The sequence below is a fragment of the Rhinatrema bivittatum genome, chromosome 1 (genome assembly GCF_901001135.1).
Source record: "Rhinatrema bivittatum chromosome 1, aRhiBiv1.1, whole genome shotgun sequence".
NCBI classification, from domain to species: Eukaryota; Metazoa; Chordata; class Amphibia; order Gymnophiona; family Rhinatrematidae; genus Rhinatrema; species Rhinatrema bivittatum.
In genome coordinates this window covers 500,763,571-500,784,414 of record NC_042615.1, presented here as the reverse complement: position 1 = coordinate 500,784,414, position 20,844 = coordinate 500,763,571, and the positions used below count along the sequence as shown (strand labels likewise).

General features: G+C 47.6%; 1 protein-coding gene across 1 annotated transcript in view; it reads left to right on the top strand.

The window, feature by feature from the left end:
- Positions 1-18,457, top strand: part of TKTL1 (transketolase like 1) — a 33,374-nt gene extending 14,917 nt beyond the window's left edge. The window contains exons 11-14 of the mRNA XM_029609772.1: positions 3,054-3,137; positions 3,894-3,990; positions 9,051-9,170; positions 17,005-18,457. Of these exons, the coding sequence (XP_029465632.1) occupies positions 3,054-3,137; positions 3,894-3,990; positions 9,051-9,170; positions 17,005-17,177 (474 nt within the window). The 3' untranslated portion in view covers positions 17,178-18,457. The remainder of the gene's footprint in view (positions 1-3,053; positions 3,138-3,893; positions 3,991-9,050; positions 9,171-17,004) is intronic.
- The last annotated feature ends 2,387 nt before the right edge of the window (positions 18,458-20,844 follow it).

Below are 20,844 nucleotides of genomic sequence, written 5' to 3'. Positions count from 1 at the left end.
TTAATGTTTGAATGTAAACCGAGGTGATGTTACTTACGTGCCCCGGTATATAAAAAACCCGTAAATAAATAAATAGAAATAAATAAATAAATAGAAGCAGGGAAGTATTTGTTTTATTTTTCTTGTGTTTTTTCAAGGGAAGTGTTGTGCCTTTTTAAAAAAAAAAAAAGCACTTAAAGCTGTCGAAGTAGGCCGATCGGGTGGCACACTGGAACAGCAGGCACCTGGGAGAGAAGGGCAGGGTTCTCGGCAGCAGCACCAGTGGGGTCCAGAGCAGCTTGGGGGGGAGGGGGGGAAGGTGCTCACGCAGCTAAGGTGATTGCGCTGCCAGCAAGTGTTTTTGGGTGATCATGGCAGGAACTGGTACGAGCTTTCATGGCACCGGTTTCTGAGGGCGGGGGAGCCTGTTGGACTTTGTGGCCTGAGGTGCTCGCATCTCAGTTCAGCCACGCTCCATTTGGAAGGAGAATAACCTGGTTGGCTGGGCTCATGGCAGAGGCTTCTGGTGGGGCTGTAGACGTGGCGGCCATTGGTACTGCACATGACAAGAAGTAGGCAATTTCTAGGGAACCCAGGGACTCCCCCCTGTTGCTATGGTGCAGGCAGCATTGGAGGACCGGGGCAGTGTTGTGTGTGTGTGGGAGGACACCTCAGGAGGATGTGCTGGATGAGGGGGCCTGCTGAAAATGAAGACTTCTTGCCAGATTTTGTTCTGCCTCTTCACAAAGGCCTACTTGGCCAAGAGGAGAGCAAGGGGGTAAACTACCCTTGCCCCAGAAGAAGCAACATCCCACAAAGGGGCCCAAGGTGGGCCCACTCCGTGGGTTGGGGAATCTGCTCTGCTGCTTGGGGCTGGGATGTCCTTCTGGAGATGAAGGGACCTTTTGTGGAATCGGAAACGGATGAGCCGCAGGAGGATCAGGGAGAGGATCCTGGGTGTGGGCCCATGAATGCTGATTCAGATATGAGCAAGGACTCCTTACCCAGAGGTGGTCCCGATCACTGAGGGGGGTTTTATTCTGGAGGGAAGAATTGCTACCTCTTATTCCCATGTTCTGGAAGAGCTGGGGTTCCCTGTACGTACCCGGGTCAGTCCAGATTGGGTTATGCCTCCCTTCCAGCAGATGGAGAAGGAGAAAAACTTGAAGGGCACCCCCTCTTAACCTGGTGTGCCGCCTGCATCCCCTCAGTATTTCTCTGTCTGCAATCCCTGCAGTCTTGTCCTGTTCCTGGATTTAAGACACTTTCCCTTTTCCAATTCGTTTGAAGGACTGGTAAGTGACATAACCAGCCCCTAAGATTGAACTTGGCAAAAACATTAACTAGTGTTTCCTGGTTGACTCTTAATAGTAATGTACACGTATAATCAGTTCGTCCAGGTTGGCTTTTCTAAAGAATACTGGTAGGCTGAGGTCAGTGACATCGGTGAATCGGCTTTACTCTTCTCCATCTGCTGGTAGGAGTGCATAACCCACTGGTGTGGTTTGGCCTGCCTGCCTTCATTAGAGGAAAGGGAATTTCAGGTAAGTAGTAATTTCTCCTTAAACAACCTGGAAGGACTGGACGGGATTGGTGTAGCAGTCATGGAAAGGAAGTTGATGGCTTAAAAAAAAAAAAAGTTTTAATTCCTGTGTTAAAGCTAAGTTGAAGACTATATATTTTTTTCATGATCTCATCAGACTCTGATCGAATAACAAAGCTTTAACTGGTTTCTGAAACTTTTTAAAATTATTCTGCTCTTCTCTGATCTCAAGAGGCAGTTTTGTTCCACTTAAATGGGACATAACTAAACATTGGTTTGGGTTATTGTCAATTTAACTCCGGAAGAAGGTTATTTCCAGGAACTGCTGTTGAGATGATCTCTATGATCAATGTGCACTGATATATATTTGGAGATTTACATTGACTAAGTATTCTGGAAAATCTCAGTGAATACTCAAAATGAGTCATGACTGTTGGCTTTTTTTTTTTTTTTTAACCAGATTCTGGCCTCAGTTACTGCAAAACAAGGATAATATAGTCACTTACCTGCTCTCCCCTCTTCCCTTAAGAACATAAGAAATTGCCATGCTGGGTCAGACCAAGGGTCCATCAAGCCCAGCATCCTGTTTCCAACAGAGGCCAAAACCAGGCCACAAGAACCTGGCAATTACCCAAACACCAAGCAGATCCCATGCTACTGATGCAATTAATAGCAGTGGCTATTCCCTAAGTAAAATTGATTAATAGCCATTAATGGACTTCTCCTCCAAGAACTTATCCAAACCTTTTTTGAACCCAGCTACACTAACTGCACTAACCACATCCTCTGGCAACAAATTCCAGAGCTTTATTGTGCGTTGAGTGAAAGAATTTTCTCCTATTAGTCTTAAATGTGCTACTTGCTAACTTCATGGAATGCCCCCTAGTCCTTCTATTATTCGAAAGTGAAAAGAACAGAGTCACATCTACTCGTTCAAGACCTCTCATGATCTTAAAGACCTCTATCATATCCCCCCTCAGCCGTCTCTTCTCCAAGCTGAACAGCCCTAATCTCTTCAGCCTTTCCTCATAGGGAAACTGTTCCATCCCCTTTATCATTTTGGTTGCCCTTCTCTGTACCTTCTCCATCGCAACTATATCTTTTTTGAGATGCGGCGACCAGAATTGTACACAGTATTCAAGGTGCGGTCTCACCATGGAGCGATATAGAGGCATTATGACATTTTCCGTTCTATTAACCATTCCCTTCCTAATAATTCCTAACATTCTGTTTGCTGTTTTGACTGCTGCAGCACACTGAGCCGACGATTTTAAAGTATTATCCACTATGATGCCTAGATCTTAAGTCAAACAGCTGTATTCTGAAACCATTGGAAATGCTTCCAATTAGTCCTTGGCAGTCCCTGATAGTGATACAGACATTAACCACAATTGTCAAAACAAGGAACAGCTGAGTGTAAGCTACTATGTATTTTGGCTTTGGTTTGTTTTTTTTAGATACAAGTCAGCTCGGTACTATAAGCCCATTTTACATAGAAAAAAAACTAACCCCCCTCTTCTTCCTTATCCAGGGTATCTGCTTTATTCGCACCAGTCGACCTGAAACCTCTGTCATCTACTCCATTGAAGAGAAGTTTGAAGTTGGACAAGCTAAGGTGAACGGTAGCACTTTACTGCCTGAATTTGTGCGGCTTTGGGAAACTGACACCTGATTTGGGATGTCTCATAGCAGGGATGGTCTCTAGGGATCTATCTGGGGCTACGTATTGGCATATTGCAGAAAGTCTATGTATTTGCCAGATCTGTGATTTATGTGCATTCTAGCAGCGGTCTGGCCTGGAGTCTCTGTACAGTACTTGACCTGGTTGCCTTTAACCCAGTTAATCTCAATGTAATATCAGTGCAGTTCTTGGCAGGGATAGGAAAGAACTGTAGTGAGTCATCTCTAACACACCCACTTTTGAATCCCATGGGGACTCTAATCTTATCCTTGGCACACAGTCACAGTATGTTTCCTGTCTTCATGATGGGATGCCAAGACCTTGGGTAGAATAATAAGTGCAGCAGTTTGACACAGTTCCATTGTGGCTGTGCAAGAACAGCCTCTTTCTTCTCCTTGCATACTTCTACGTTCTTAAACAAAATCAAGAAAATGATGGTATACATAATCCAGTGTAAAGTAAATGCAACATTAACACTAAAATCCTTTTTATGCAAATGGATCTGAAAGCACTTGTCTGTGGATGGGAAACACAATTTTTAAGTAGCTGGTTGTTTAATTCCTTTAGTTCTGTGATCCAACTTCACAACTGTTAATGCTGACAAATGTCCTGTGCAATGCAACACGTTCACTGCTGGTGAGTTGGTGTCTGACCTGTGTTCCTGTGCTTTTGCTTGGCATATCTTGACAGGTGGTTCGTCAGAGTGACTCGGACCGGGTCACTGTTGTTGGAGCAGGAGTCACCTTGCATGAAGCCCTGGCTGCTGCAGATGATCTGGCCAAGCAAGGTAATAGATTAGGGGCTTTGGGGATGGCTAGCAAAGAAGTGCTGATCCACTTACCTGCTTTAGAATTGTTTGCTACATCTTGCATAGAATCCTTGCTGGACTCTTGTATCGTTCATGGAAAGGGCTGCACATTGTACTGCCACTTTCACTATTGGGCTGAATGGTAGGGGTTGTGCTTCCTGCAGAAGAGTCAAGCTGCTGGCAATGGACCACTGTAATGCCCGATCTGCTCCCCAGTTTTGTTCGTCCCTGCAGGGCTGAACAAACTCTCTTCCTTGCTCTCCTTCCCACCGCCACCACAGTTGGCAGCAAGCCTGTGCAAAAAAGGATTTTGAGCAGCTTCAGCTATCAGTCTGGTTGTTGCAGAAGTCTTCTCATCAAAGCGGTAACTGCTTTGGGTCCTCTCTTCCTGCACTGCTTGTTCAGCAGCTTCCTCTGGAAACCACTGCAGTACCGTTAGCTGATCTGTCTCAGTACATGAGCATTGCATTTAGCTTGTGGTGGTTAATACATCTGGCATGGTCAGACATTTTTGGTGTTTTTTGAGGGGGGAAATGCACTGCTTTGAGGGAGGTGCAAAGTTCTGCTCTAAAACAGCCTGCAAAAACCCTGACAATTGGTTCCTGAACATACCCAGTTCCTTGTATGTACCCGGATCAGTCCAGACCATGAGTTGAGCCTCCTTTCCAGCAGATGGAGACGGACCAAAACTGAAAGGGTAACCTATATAAGGACAGAGCCTACCCTGTAGCCCTTCAGTATTTGTCGGTCTCCAGCAGGTGGAACAGCTCACCATGTGGTTCCCTGTTCACTTCTACTTGTCCCTTCTGGGTGTTTTTTCCTTCTGTATGTCTATAGTGTTTGGTTCAAGCAAGTATTTCTGAGGTTTTTTTGGTTTTTTTTTTTTAAACAATAAGTGTGAACTCTGTGGATTCTTCGCAGGAGATTTTATTCATCACTACCAGCAGATGGAGGTAGAGGACAAAACTTTGTGCACTACTTCATATCAGAGTGCACCACCTGCAGTCCCTCAGTATCTCTCTGACTCCAGCAGATGGTAGAGGTGTTTACCTGTAGTCTTGACTGATCTTCAGTTTGGAAGTTTTTTTTTCTGCTCCCTGAGGTGCCAGGTTCCTGTTGAGGGCCATCCCTCAGGCTGAGCCGGGCAAACGGGGGGGTGGGGGTTGGATACCCCTGGCTAGTTTTAGCCCGCAACCCCAGGACCACTGAAAGCCAAGGGACTGGTTCCCTCCAATCCTTGGGTCTCTGGGAAGTGGCCCCCCTTTCGGGGGCTCTTTTACTAGCTCCTTGGGTGTCTGGCTGCTAGGGGTGCCCTTTTTTAAAAAGAAAAAAAAAGCGGCTCAGGCCATGTCTGAGCTGCCTAACAGTCAGCCTTCTCGGGGAGGGGGAAGCAGCTCTGCCACAGTGGGAGAGTGCCTTCAGGCGGGGGAGAATTGGCTCTCCATTGCCCTCTTCAGCGCTGACAGTGTGTGGGGGTGTGTTTTTTTTCCCACGGCTTCGCTTTTTTCATGTGCGGCGGTGCACTCCTCTTTCCTGCTTCGGCGGCCGTGTGATGAGCCGCCCAACAGGCCTGCGGAGTGTGGTCTGCTTATCTCAATCCCCTCTCCCTTTGCATGGAGTGTGCAGGGGAGGGGGAGGGGGCTTCTGCCAGACCTGCAAAATCAGAAGTCCTCAAGGTTGGCAGTGAAGGGGGGAGGGCCTCGGCCAGGCGGCCCTTCCTCAGGGGAGGGGGACCTGAATAAGGGGGTTCAACCCCAGGGATTCCTCTCCCCCTCTGTCCCTCATGGTACAGCAGCGTGCAGAGGCACAGTCTGAGTCTGGGCCCAACAGTCCGGAGGGGCCCTCGGGACCCAAGGGGGTTTTCTCCCAAATTTGTTGTCCTGCTTCATGACCTCTCCGAAGCCTACCTTCACATTCCAGTTCATCAACATCACCAGCGTTTTCTATGCTTTGCGATACTGAGTCACCATTACCAGTTCGAACGCTAACCTTTGGCTTGGCAACCACCCCCAGAACATTCTCCAAAATCATGGTGGTCGTGGCGGCAACACTGAGGAAAGAAGGGATCTTGGTACACCCTTACCTGGATGACTGGCTGATCAGGGCGAAGCCTTCAGAAGAGAGCCGGCAGGTGCCCAGCAGAGTCAACCTTCTGCAGGAGCTCGGTTGGGTCAAGAGCAGTCTGCAGCCATCTCAGTCTCTAGAGTACCTGGGGGCCCGTTTCGACACCAAACAGAACAAAGTCTTCCTCCCTCCCCTGAGGAGAAGGAAGCTGATGGAACACTTACGACGATTGATGACAAAGTCCCATACCTTGGGGTGTGCATATCTTCAAGTCCTCTGCCTCATGGCATCAACCCTGGAGGTTGTTCTGTGGGCAAGGGCACACACGCAACCACTCCAGTGCTCCTAACTGTCGCGCTGGAACCCACTGTCCCAGGGCTACTCAATTCGCCTCCAACTACCAGCAGAGGTATGTTCTCCGCTTCAGTGGTGGCTGCAGGAAGACCACCCAAGCAAAGGAGTAAGCCTATCCCCACCGAACTGGATCGTGCTCACCACGGATGCGAGCCTGTGTGGGTGGGGAGCCCACTGTCAGGAACTGATGGCCCAGGGACAATGGAGCAAGGAATAGGCAGGATGGAACATAAACCGCCTGGAAGCTCGAGCAGACTAGGGTGCCTGCGATTCAGCCACAGACTGAGGCAAAGTGATTCGAGCAATGTCTGACAATGCTACAACAGTTGCCTACATCAACCGCCAGGGAGGAACCAGGAGCCGACAGGTGTCTCTGGAGATAGACCTTCTCATGGCATGGCCAGAGATAAACCTACAAGGGATCTCTGCGTCCCATGTCGCAGGAAAAGACATCTCAGCAGAGACAGCTTGGACCCAGGGGAATGGACTGTCGACCACAGCCTTCAAACAGATTGTACATCGCTGGGGCCTCCCAGCCTGGACCTACTGGCCACCTCTCTCGGTGCCAAAGTCCCCAGGTTCTTCAGCTGCAGACAGGAGCCACATTCCCAAGGGATTGACACTTTCTTGTCCAGACTTGGCCAGAGGAAGACTTACTGTGCACCTTCCCCCCCCCCCCCCCCATGGCCACTACTGGGCAAGGTCATCCGCAAGATAGAAACACCACAGGGGACCAGTTCTACTAGTGGCCCAGGATTGGCCAAGACTCCCACGGTACGCAGACATGCAAAGACTCTTTGCGGGGAGCCCTCTGTCCCTACCTCCACACAGGGACCTTCTCCAGCAGGGCCCGCTTCTTCACAAAGATATATCTCGATTCTCTTGAGAGGACTCGCCTGAAGAAGCACTGTTACTCAAAGGCCATGATTGACACCCTGCTCCACGCGCGCAAGTTCTCAACATCTCTGACATCCATATGGATCTGGAGAATATTCAAAGCCTGGTGCGAGGACCGCGGGATACACCCACGGACAGCGAAGATCCCCCCCCCCCCCCCCCCCATGATTCTGGAGTTCCTACAGTACAGTATGAACAAATTGTCACTCAACTCCCTCAAGATCCAAGTAGCAGCCCTCTCCTGCTTCAGAGCCGAAGTGAACAGAATTAGCTTATCAACTCTTCCAGATTTGACCAGTTTCCTAAAGGGGTTAAGCAACTTTGGCCACCCCTAAAGTGGCCGGTGCCCCTATGGAATCTCAATCTGATATTAGACTTCCTAGTGGGTGCCTCCTTCAGAACAATGCACGGTCTGTCACTACACCTCTTAACATTGAGGACGGTTTTCCTGGTGTTAATATATTCAGCTCGTCGCATCTCCAAACTACAGGCACTATCCTGTCGGGAACCATTCCTTAGGGTCACCCCTGGAACCATACAGCTGCGCACCATCCCCTCCTTTATACCGAAAGTGAGTCCTTTTGTTAATCCAGAGATGGCTGGTTCAAATGAAACTCTGAAACCAGACTCTTGCTTTCTTTGCTATCTAAATGTCTGCAGACTCCTGGTGCAATATCTGGAAAGATTGGAATCTGTGCGCAAAACGGATCACTTGTTCGTTCGTTTGTTCACAGCGGTAAGAAACAAGGAGAAGCTGCTTCACGGGTGACCATAGCCTGCTGGATCAAGGAAGTAATCAAGGCAGCCTACATAGAGGCAGGAAGGCCCATTCTATTAGGGCCTAGGCAGTTTCTTGGGCAGAAACCAAGCTGCTGTCACCCACCGAGATTTGTCGGGCAGCGACATGACTCTCCCTACAAACCTTCTCCAGGTTCTACCGCCTGGATGTTCAGGCCCGAGAAGGCGCAGCCTTCACAAGAGCAGTACTAAGTGGACCACGGGCAGCCTCCCGCCCTGTCCGGGAGTACCTTTTGTACATCCCACTGGTCCTGAGTCCATCTGTCTACACTAAAGAAAACAAAATTATACCTGCTAACTTTTGTTCCTGTAGTACCACAAATCAGTCCAGAGACCCACCCATTGAAGGGGGGGAAGAGAGTAAGCTGCTCGTTCGGATAGTTAGTGGTTTTCCACCCTGTTTGTTTATCTTAGTTTCTGGGATAGAGTTTCCAGTTGGTTTCAGCGTCGCCATCGTCTTGTTCGTTGGGGGGGAGCTAGCTGTTAGTTTTTTGGCATGTTCTCATATTGGCTTGGGCACAGCTCAATGCTGACGGACTGCAGGTAGCACACTAGGTTATGCACAGTCAATGAAACTTTCTCTGTCTCCATCTGCTGGCAGGGATGCAAAACGCAGGCAACTGGCCTGATCTGTGGTACAATGGGAACAAAAATTAGCAGGCAAGAACCAATGTTTCTTTCCCAATTTTATCTCGTTTTTCTCACAACATGATATAAAAGCTCCAGTCTTTATCTGAGTTTGATCCTAAAGATTTGAAGTTGTACTGTTCACAGCATGAATTGAGATGGTTTGTCTAAACTTTTTTTTTTTTTAAATTTCTGTGTTTAGCTGATAAAGGGACACTGGCTAAATGGGGGGGATCCTGTACTGAAATTAATTCTGCTGTCTCCAACATCCTTTTTTTTTTTTTTTTTTTTCTCTCCAGGAATCAACATTTGTGTCATTGACCCATTCACAATCAAACCATTGGATGCTGCCACTATTCTCTCCTGTGCTAGAGCCACTGGAGGGCGCATCATCACAGTTGAAGACCACTATAAAGATGGTATGTGGACACTTTTTTTTTTTTTTTTTCTCTCCACTCCTCATGTCTAGCACTTCTTGTACAATCTGTGGAAGTTGGACAATTTCACTACCCCCACCTCTATGTCAAATAGATTCCTTAATTTGATGTTAGCTCCCTTTTAATTTGTAGCAGCCTCTTCTGCTCCTCCCCAAGTGGATTATCCAAGCGGCCTCAGAACTGGATGGGTGTCTCCTCCCATTTATATATCAGTTGTTACCTTCTCCTGACCATGCCCCAACATCACCACCTCCCAGAAGACCTCTGTGTCACGGCTGTGTTGCATAAGGGACCTGGTTGCTTTTCTATGGGTTATGGCACTGTACACCAGGATATTTCAATTTGGCCTAGCAAGCAGATAAAATGAAGAGATCTCAAAATGACTGTTAAATAGATTTCAATAAACAAAATGTTAAATGTAAACTTATTGACAAGTATGTATTCAAAAACCATTTTCTCTCAATTCCCCCTTATTGCGTTGTATTTCAAATTACATAAGAACAAGATATGCCATACTGGGTCAGACCAAGGGTCCATCCATGCCCAGTATTCTGTTTCCAACAGTGGCCAATCCAAGTCACAAGTACCTGGCAGGATCCCAAGGCAGATGAAATTTCATGTGGACTAGTTCAAGGTGTTGGATATAAGGAAAAATAACCCTTGCTGTAGTTACACAATGTCAAGTTCCATATTAGGGCTACCACCCAGGAAAAAGATCTAGGCATCATAGTGGATAATACTTTAAAATCGTTGGCTCAGTGTGCTGCAGCAGTCAAAAAAGCAAACAATGTTAGGAATTATTAGGACGGGAATTAAGAAAACAGAAAATGTCATACTGCCTCTCTCTCCATGGTGAGACCACACCTTGAATACTGTGTACAGTTCTGGTCGCCGCATCTCAAAAAAGATAAAGTTGCAATGGAGAAGGTACAGACAAAGGCAACCAAAATGATAAAGGGGATGGAACAGCTCCCCTATGAGGAAAGACTAAAGAGGTTAGGACTGCTGAGGGAGGATATGATAGAGGTCTTTAAGATCATGAGAGGTCTTGAACGAGTAGATGTGAAACATATTTACACTTTTGGATAATAGGATTAGGGGGCATTCCATGAAGTTAGCAAGTAGCACATTTAAGACTAATTGGAGAAAATTCTTTTTCACTCAGCGCACAATTAAGCTCTGGAATTTGTTGCCAGGGGATGTGGTAAGTGCAGGTAGTATAGCTGGGTTTGAAAAAGGTTTGGATAAGTTCTTGGAGGAGAAATCCATTAACTGCTATTAATCAAGTTCACTTAGGGAATAGCCACTGCTATTAATTGCATCAGTAGCATGGGATCTGCTTGGTGTTTGGGTAATTGCCAGTTTCTTGTGGCCTGGTTTGGCCTCTGTTGGAAACAGGATGCTGGGCTTGATGGACCCTTGGTCTGACCCAGCATGGCAATTTCTTATATTCTTAGGTAGATTCCAAGCTACTTATCCCAAGAATAAGCAGTGGATTTCTGCAACTCTCCATTAATTGTTAATGGACTTTTCCTCCAGCTATACTAATATCTTTCACCACATCATCTGGTTACGAATTCCAGAGCTTCATTTTGTTTTGAGCAAAAATTTTCTCTTATTAGTTTTAAATGTATTACCTAGTAACGTCATTGTGTCGTTCCCTTTAAGTACCAGGATCAGTCCAGACAGTGGGTTATGTCCCCCTTCCAGCAGATGGAGTCGGAGCAAAAACTGAGAGGGCGGTCCCTCTGTAAACCTTCAGTATTTCTCTGACTCCAAGCAGATTCAGGTTGTACCTTCTGTTCTCCCATTTTCCTTCTGTGAGAATAGGCTTTGATTTATTTCTCCTGTTTTCTTGTTAACTCTTTACTTGGATGGATCTTATTTAAAAAAAAAAAAAAAAAAAAAAAAAGCAAAGGCTTTACATTGTAGCTTTGCTCTACTTTCTATGGGCTGTCCTGCTGCAGGCTTGCAGGCAGAGCTTTCATTCAGTGACAGACCTGTCATCTTTTGTATTTATTGCTGTATCATTTTGGGGGTAAGTTTGTTAACTTTCCTTTTACAGGGCTGTCATTTGCTGCCTTTAGAGGTGAAGGTCATGGTCCCACCTCTCCCCCTCGATACCGACCCGTTGCCCAGAGATGTAGTTTCCTCAGGGCAGCCCCTAAGCTTCAGAGACGCGACATCCCTCTGGCTTGGGGGGGGGGGGGAAACCGGAACGGGTCGTTAAAATAAAGTCAGGCAGTGCAGGATTTTGAAAACCTTCCTGCTATTGAAGGTTTCGGAGGTCTGGGTTCCAAGCCCTTCTTTACTTGCCTCCATGCCACGGCTGACGCGAAGCAGTGCCTGCGGGGAGCCCGGATCGCAGCTCTCCCGGGACAGTGGGGAAGGTACCTCGAGCCCTAGAGGGTGGTCTGTTTTCGCAAATGCACGCCAGGCTTTGAGGAGGTCGGCTCCGTTCCTGTCCAATGCAGGAACGGTGGCCATCTTGGATCCACTACTTGCTGCCTCCGAGGATTCAGACCCGGATGGACCTCATTCTCCTCCAGTTCTCTTTCCGGCGCACCTCCCCGACGCAGAGCCGCTGCGTCACATCAGCTGTGGCATGGAGGCAAGTAAAGAAGGTTCTGAGCCAGAGGAGGTGCCAAGCTGAGACTATAGAAACCATAGATGATACAGCGCGTCCGCGCCATACGCCATGACTGCTTTTAGCCTTTCCACCTATTGTGCCTCCCCTGGAGGCAGGTCCTGAGTCCCGAGTAGTTGTTGGATCCACCAGAGTCATGCACGCTGCATCAGGGAGCTACAAACAGCAGCCCAAACTCCCAAGGCGGATGCCTCAAATACACCAAGTTTGCAGTCCTGCTCTTCCAGTCACAGGAATAGGTGTCCTAGCCGTGACTGCGGACACTGACGCATCCACCTTCGGTACCTTAAGTAATTCAGGACTCCTCGGGGAATGGATATATCTGTCCATCACTCTGCCAAGCTGTAGAGAGGCCTCCGGAGTCTCCCACCCCCTGGACTGCAATTGGAGGAGCATAGGATGAAAAGGAAAGTCTTCGAAGGTGGCTTGAGCCCTGGTAGGACAGGATCCCCTCTCTTTGGTGCAGTGCTGGCAGCAGGAGCCTCCTGGGGGGCCTCAGTATCTAATCCGGCCAGGACATGTGAGATAAGCAAAACCATCTCATTACTCTGGAAAAGGCGTAGAACCTGAGGAACATCCCCTTCGACTTGCGCCGAGGGCATCGGGTCAGGATCGGTTGTATGGGAAACCGGCTGAACCCTAGGAGGATCCCTAGGAGCCGCCCTCAGAGGACCCTCCCCCGGATCCTTTTTCCACAGAATTTATTCTGCTGATGCATGGGGCTTATTTGGCAAGGCTCAGCCAGCACCAGGATACAGTTATGGCTCTCCCCTACTCCTAAAGTCAGTCTGGAGGAACTCCCGGACGTGGCAGGGGGGCCTCGGGGATCGGTACTGTCATGGTCTGGTACAGCACCAGTATTTCTGGCCCTGCCGTTCCTGGTGTCTTGGACTTGACAGAGGTTTATCTTCATATCCCCCATCCAGAAGGAGCATCAGCGCCTCCTTTGCTTCAAGATTTTGGGGCAGCTCTTCCAGTTCCAGGCCCTGCCATTCGGCCTGGCAACTGCTCCTCGCACCTTTACCAAGGTGATGGTAGTGGTGGCGGCGGCCCTGAGGAAGGAACAGATCCTGGTCACTCAACTGTGTGGGAGCTCATTTCGACATCAAAGTAGGCACAGGCTGTCTTCGTCTGGAGCGGGCCCAATCGCTCTTTGCTCAGGTTCAGCATTTCGGGACCTCTGACTTCCCACAGCCTGGGACTATCTCCAGTTGCTAGGCTCCATGGCTTTCACGACAGAATGTACCTTGGGCCTTTGCCCACATGTGTCCCTTACAAAGAGCATTACTCTCCCGTTGGAAGCCGGTATCTCAGGAATTTCAGGCTCCTTTGCCGATACTGCCCCTACCCAAGGACAGCCTGACCTGGTGGCTCGACCTGGATCATTTGCTTTGAGGAGTAGAGCTGGAGGTTCCACAATGGGTACTCGTTGCAACAGACGCCAGCCTTACCGGCTGGGGCCAGTGTGCGGTCGGCACTTGATGCAGGGTCAGTGGATGCCAGAACAGGCAACTTGGCCAATCCACTGTCTAGAGACGAGCGGTTCGTCTTGCGCTGCGGCGTTTTCTGCCCCTAGCACAAGGCCGAGCAGCCCGGATCCTCTCCAACAACGCCATGACTGTGGCGTACGTCAGTCATCAGGGGGGAACAAGAATTCGCCATGTGACCCGGGAGACTAACAAGCTGATGCCGTGGGTGGAACTCCACCTGTCTCATCTGGCGGCGTCTCACATTGCAGAGGTGGACAATGTTCAGGCGGCTCTTAAGTCACCAGCACTTAGATCCCAGAGAATGGGAACTGTCCCAGGAGGCAGTGGCACTACTCGTCACATGATGGGGGTCCCCCATCTGGATCTGATAGCCATGCAAAGGCTCCGTGCTTTTTCAGCCGCAGAAGGAGTCTATGCCCTAGCCCTCCCGTGGCCGAGGAACATCCTATGTTCCGTGTTCCCGCCTTGGTCCCTGGTGGGAAGAGTGCTCCGAAGAATAGAGGGTCATCAGGGGCCCGTGATCCTCGTGGCTCTGGAGTGGCCTCGTTGGCCGTGGTTCGCAGACTTAGTTTACCTAACGGTGGATGGCCCGCTGTGCCTGGGGCATCTGTCAAATCTCCTACGGCAGGGGCCAGTATTTTTCGAACAGGTTGATCGCTTCTGTCTAGCGGCCTGGCTTTTGGAACGGCGCCAGCTGAGGAGACGAGGGTATCCACTGGTGGTTATCTCCACTCTTCTCAATGCTAGGAAGCCTTCCATCTCCAGGTCCTATGTCCGAGGCTTGCTGCCAGTCCTCACGTCTCACTCCACAGCGTGCGACCATAGCCCAGATCTTGTCATTCTTATAGCGAGGGTTGGAGAGGGGATTAGCCTACAATTTTCTCCCGAGTTCAGGTAGCAGACTTAGGTTCTCTAGTTCATCGGGATGGCCCTCCTCTTGCGACACACCTGGACGTGGTCTGGTTCTTGAAGGGAGTAAAGCATGTGAAACACAGATTCGCAATTTGACCCTCAGTTTTGATTTAGATCCTTTGTATTCTTGGCGGGCTGCCCTTTGAACCGCTGTAGAGCGCTACCAGCAAGGACCTGACTCCTAAGACAGTTTCCTTGGTTGCCATCTGTTCCGCTCGCAGAATCTTGGAGCTACAGGCCTTGTCATGTAGAGAGCCTTCTCTGCTCTACGGATCCCAGAGTATCCTCTGGTATCATACCATCTTTCCTTCCGAAGATGGTCTTGTCTTTTCATCTGAATCAGTTGGTGGAGCTGCCATCATTCCAGGCTGAGGATTCCAAGGTGCTCAGGTGCCTAGATGTCAAGTGAGTCCTCCTTCGATTTCTGAAGGTTACTAACGACTTCCACTTATCAGATCATCTTTTTGTCTTCTGGAGTGGTCCCAAGAAGGGGAACTAGGCTTCAAAGACCACCATTGCCTGATGGATGAAGGAAGCAATCTCTACTGCGTACATTGGCGCGGTACATTAGCCCCCAGATAGTACTAAAGCTCATTCTCTCCGAGCTCAAGCAGCTTCCTGGGCAGAAAGCAGAGCGGTCTCTCCGCAGGAATTTTGCTGAGCAGCCACTTGGCAGTCTTTGCACACACTTGCACATCACTATTGCTTGAATCTGCAATCAACGACCATGGGTTCTTTTGGGGCTGGGGTATCAGTGGCCCACCCTATTTAAGGGAAGCTTTGGTACATCCCACAGTCTGGACTGATCCTGGTACGCACAGGGAAAAGAAAATTATTTCCTTACCTGCTAATTTTCGTTCCTGTAGTACCATGGATCAGTCCAGATGCCCACCCTAAGGATTTTGGGGTTTTTTCCTTTGGGTTAATCCTTCAGCTCGACTGTGTAATCATTTTAGGACCTGTTTGGGACTGACAGAGTTCACATTGCAAGTTTGCCTATTCAGATTTACAGTTTGATGTTCAATTTAGTTAATATTCATTTTTGTATTGATCCATCCAAGGGGTTTTTCTTTGTTGCTTCGATATTCTTAATACTGAAAGTTTACAGAGGGCATATCAGTCATGAGGGACTGCCCTCTCAGTTTTTGCTCTGACTCCATCTGCTGGAAGGGGGACATAATCCACGGTCTGGACTTATCCATAGTTCTACAGGAACGAAAATTAGCAGGTAAGGAAATAATTTTCTTCCTTCCTCCAGTCTTTGTACTTTTTGAAACAGTAAATGTACTAATTAATGTTTACTCATTCCATTCCACTCATTTTATAGACCTCTATCAGATCTCCCCTCAGCTGTCTGTTCTCCAAGATGAAGAGTCCTAACCTCTTTAGCCTTTCTTCATAAGAGAATTGTTTCATCCCCTTTATCATCTTGGTCACCCTTCTCTGAACCTTTTATAATTCTGCTATATTTTGAGATGTGGTAACCAGAACTGCACACAATACTCAAGATGAGGTCGCACCATGGAGCGATAGACATTATGATATTCCCTGTTTTATTCTCCATTCCTTTCCTAATAATCCCTAACATTGTTTGCTTTCTTGGCTGCTGCACACTGAGCAGAAGACTTCAACATATTTTAAATGACACCTCTATTCTTTTCCTGAGTAGTGACATCTATAGCTACAAAATGCAAGGTTCCACATTAATTTGGGTTACTCTTCCCTGCGTCACTTTGCACTTGTCCACATTAAATTTTCATTTGCCGTTTGCAAAACTGGGAGACTGGGCATGCAATGTCCTTTTGCAGTTTCTCACAATCCTCTTGTGATTTGACAACTTTGAATAATTTTGTTATCTGCAAATTTGATCACCTCACTTGTTCCCATTTCCAGATATTTATATTCTATAGCATAGAATTGTAACAAAAGATCTTTTGTTATGAACTTTTTTTCTTTTTGTGGTGAAAGAGACAATATGTATTCTCTACATACTTTGAGTGGAATTTTTGCCATTCAGATACATAAATCCCATGACACAGAAAAGGTATCTACAAAAAACAAATTCATAAACTACTTGGATCCTTCTTATATAGGTGTTATATCAAGTATGAAGGTTATTGGAGTGTATGTTTAATTTTTCCATTGAATCAACTTTTGTCATTTGATATCCAGTCAACAATGTGGAATTGTTTTCTTTGCTACAAGAAACACTTTCCTCAATTATAGGATTGTTTTCACTGGTCCCATCTCAAAAAAAAAAACCAAAAGCACATCTTGGCAGAGAGGTTTGTTTTTGTAGGTGTATTTATATTTTTTTTTTTCCCCCCAAAATCAAGATATGTGGACATGACCCAAAGCTAGGACAATATGTTCCTCTGTGATCTCAACACTTACCACATCTCTTGCCTTCATTAACTTATTTTGTGTGCCCACGATATGGGTAGAGGACATTCACCATAAACATTTGTAGTGAGTTTTATCTAGTGACATATTCTCAGTTGTATCGTGTGGGTTTTTATTTTTTAAATGCTTTTTGAAGATTTTGGTTTTTTTCTGAAATCTCTATCCCTCGCTCCAGATTCCATTTCTCTGCCAATTTATTTAATGTGCCTGGTGTATGTTTTTGACATCAGTAACTAAGCCCATGAGCCTTCCCTGTCTTGTATAGAATGAGTATGCCTCCCTACGTATTATATTAAAGGCAAAATATCTTAAAGAAATTGATTTCTTGATGTGTAAAGGTGGTAAATATTTTTTCCCCCTCCAGGAGGTCTTGGTGAGGCAGTGTGTGCTGCCATGTCTGGGCAGCCTGGCATTATTGTGCAGCAGCTGGCAGTGAGAGAAGTGCCACGCAGTGGGAAGCCTGCAGAACTGCTGCACATGTTTGGGATCAGTGCCAAGTGCATCATGGAGGCTGTGAAGTCATCCTTTGCAAACTGAAGGTGCTCTGCACTGGTCTTGTTCCTGCCGGGTGGGTCAGCACAATGGACTTGAGAATCGCTCTAGAATACTTACACGGTGCTGGATGTGACAATGGACTCTGCAGCACATTCCACTGGGTTAACTGCTTCGGGCCAGGGAGCAGAATCTGTTCAGTCATCTTGTTTATCCCATGCCCCATGAACAAAGCCTCTTCTGTGTCTGAAGGATACAGTGTGCCTGTTACTTCCACATTTTTGGTACAGAGCTTATTTAAAAGGGAAATACAAGTTGCATAACTCTGCTCTGATTCCTCCTCCCCTGTATCACTTCATGTTTAATCTGTTTTTCCTTCAGTGGGTCTCAGTCTTTGAACTCCACCAGCCAACATAATTTGTAAGATGCCCTTAATGAATATGCATATACAATCTTAAATAACTCAACCAGTTTCAAGATAAAATATGCATGAGATTGCATGCATTCATTGAGCAATTTAAGATTGGCTATGGAGTAGTCCAGAGGACTGTGAGAACCACAGCTCAAGTGCAAATAAAACTCAAAGCTCAGAAGTTGACGTTTTAGAGAAGCTTAATTAACGGACATCACATGGCAAGGCACAGCTAAACTGAGCATTCCATATCACCCAGAGTTTTGTCACGCTGCAGTAAAATTAGAATTTTAAGATGTGGCTTGTTGTAAGGCAGAGGGGAGTCTCACAAGCCTTCCCACAGATGGGTTTTTTAATCTTCTTGCGAAAGACAACTTGCTCCTATAACACCTGTCATCGTACCAACAAACAAGTGCAGAGTAGATGGGGCCCTAACGATTTACTTTTTTGCAGTTGTAATCTGGCAAATTCACCTACAAGCTGTTGGCATAGAGAAACGATTCACTTTACATCTTTTTATGGTGGTAAAATATGAATTTCTGTTGCATTTAAGAGTATTTTACATCTAATAAGTGACTGACTGGTCCTGTTAGAGCAAGTGTGCATCTGATTCCCTCTTACCTCTGTAAGTCTCCTGTTTTTTCAATAATGATGGGAGAGGAAGACTGCCACCCTCACTTGGTTATCATATCTGTCTTAGAAACCAAAGGGAAAAATGACATAAGTAATTTAACCAATCAACTTGTACTGACTGTGCCACAAGCAGGTATCAGTCTGGAACACACAACTGTGAAGCTGCTTTACTTAGTTTGTTTACTGACCAAACTGTTTTGAATTGAGTTTTCTGTACATTGATTCTTGAAATGGTTAACTGACCTGTACCAGTATTGTTAATAAACATTAACTGGCATTCTGTGTATGGCTTCTTTTAAACTGAACAAGATTGGAGAAGGGTTAAGTTTTGTGTTTGGGTTTTTTTTTCTTAATGATAAAATTCCAGGCTTGTTACAGAAACCATTTCTGGGTCAAATGAGGGGTGTTCTCTGTACGTACCCAGATCAGTCCAGACAGTGGGTTGAGCCTCCTGTCCAGCAGATGGAGACAGAGGAAAAACTGAAAGGGTATCCTATATCAGGACAGAGCCCACCCTGCATCCCTCCAGTATTTCTCTGTCTCCAGCAGCTGCAGGCAGCTGAACCTGTGGTTCCCTTTCTCAATTTTGTGTCTCCTGTGAGATTTTAACTTTGCAGGATCAAGCAAGCATTACCTCCTATATTCTTTACATTTAAAAAAAAATATGCAAAGATTTTTTCTTTGCCAGAATTCAAAACTTGTGTTCTAAGGGAGACAGTCCTGTCTCCTCGCTCTTATAGGGTCCTAGGGGGGCTTGCCCTTTGACTATTCAGCCTAGGATCCCTTCCTGGTGTCCTGCTTGTCTGGGGCGACACTGGTGGTCAAGTCACTCCCCCTCTTTGGCTGCCTTGACCCTTGAGAAGTGCAATACCTCTGGTCCTATAGCAGGGAAGATTTAATTCCTCTGTAATTGTCTTTAAAAAAAAAAAAAAAAACCAGAAGGCAAGACCAGCATAACTTTCTCTCTGTTCTGAGGACAAGGGGCAGCAGCATAGCAGGGGTTCACTTGCTTGCTTTTGCAGCCCAGCTCAGCCGATTTTTTTTTTTTTTTTTTTTTTTCCTCCGGCAGCTCCTTTTGATCATTCCGTGTTCCACTTGCTGCTTAGCCTGCAGGTAGCCTGCTTTGCGGCTCTCCCACGATGGGCTATGCTCAGATTGTCTGCCGGGCAGGGAGAGTCCCTCCGGCGTTGGCGGTCTGTGGTCGGGCTCCCAGGCATGTCTCTATCCGATTCCCTCACGAAAAACTGCAGGAACAGTGGCCATTTTGGGGGCAGGCTTAACAAAAAGGATTTGGGTCTGGAGAGCCCGGGTTTTGCTACTTCTCTGGTGGATTTAAGCCCTGTACACTCCCTGGAGGGGGTTTCTGAGCCTTCTCCCTTAATCCCCCCCTCCACCATTACCCAGGAAATCCAGGCCTCGTTTTTCGACTGAGTTTGTTCTTTTATGCACAAATCCTATCTGGCCAGCCTGCAGGAAGAGGATGATCCTCTCCAGGCCCCCCTCCAGCGAAAATCCCCCAGGTGTCCCCTTCACAGCCTCCTACTGTTCCAGATGGACAGGGGTCAGGGTCGTACTGGGTGTCCTGACTCCTCCGGACCTCCTCCCCCCCCCCCCCCCCCCCCCCCCCCCCCCCCCCACCCCCCCCCCCCCCCCCCCCCCCCCCCCCCCCAAGCCATCCTCTGTCCCTGATCCGGACTCTAACTTGTTGCTCCCAAGTCCTCCACTCAAGGGTAACTATCTGCGGGTTCTCCGATTTTGTTCCAAAGGGAAGAGCTGGAGCCGCTCATTCCCTTTATCTTGGACAAGCTGGGAATTGAAGTTCCACCTGAGGATTCCACTAGTGCTTCTATTCCAGCCAAAGTGGACCCGGTCCTGGTGGGACTTAAGGCTCTTCCGTGTACTTTTCCATTCCATCCCATGCTTATGCAACTGCACCTCCAGCAATGGGAGTCTCCCGAAGCGGGTCTCCACGTGGGTAGGGCGATGGACAAGCTCTATACCCTCCCTGACCAATGTCTAGATATGCTTAAAGTTCCCAAGGTGGACGCTTCCATCTCCGCAGTCACCAAACACACCACCATCCCGCTGGTGGGGGCTATGGCATCGAAAGATATTCAAGACCACAAACTGGAGCTGTATCTTAAGTGCCTCTTTGAAGTCTTGGCCTTTGGAGTCCGGGCGACAGTCTGCAGCAGTCTCATGCAGTGGGCAAATCTCAGGTGGGTTCAACAATTACTCAGCACCCAGGACCTCCCGTCTGCAGAGGGGGAGCAGGCAGAATGGCTGGAGGCGACCATGGCGTATGGGGCTGTTGCCCTCTACGATTTGCTCCGGGTGCAGGCCAGGGCTATGGTTTCAGCAGTGTTGACCAGATTCTTCTCTGGTTGCGAAATTGGTCGGCAGATCCCTCTAAGTCTCAGTTGGGCATGCTTCCCTTCAAGGGTAAGTTGCTTTTTGGTGAGGACCTTGAATGGCTTATTAAATCCCTGGGAGAGAACAAGATTCATAAGCTGCCGGAGGACTGCCCGAAGCACTGTCCTTTTTTTTTTTCTTCCTTCACGTTCTCGTTTTAGAGGTCAGTGCCGGTATAATAGAGCGCAGGGGTCCTTCCAAAGAGGTACCTCCACCAGATCCCAGTCCTGGTCTCATTCCTTTCATGGCAGACGT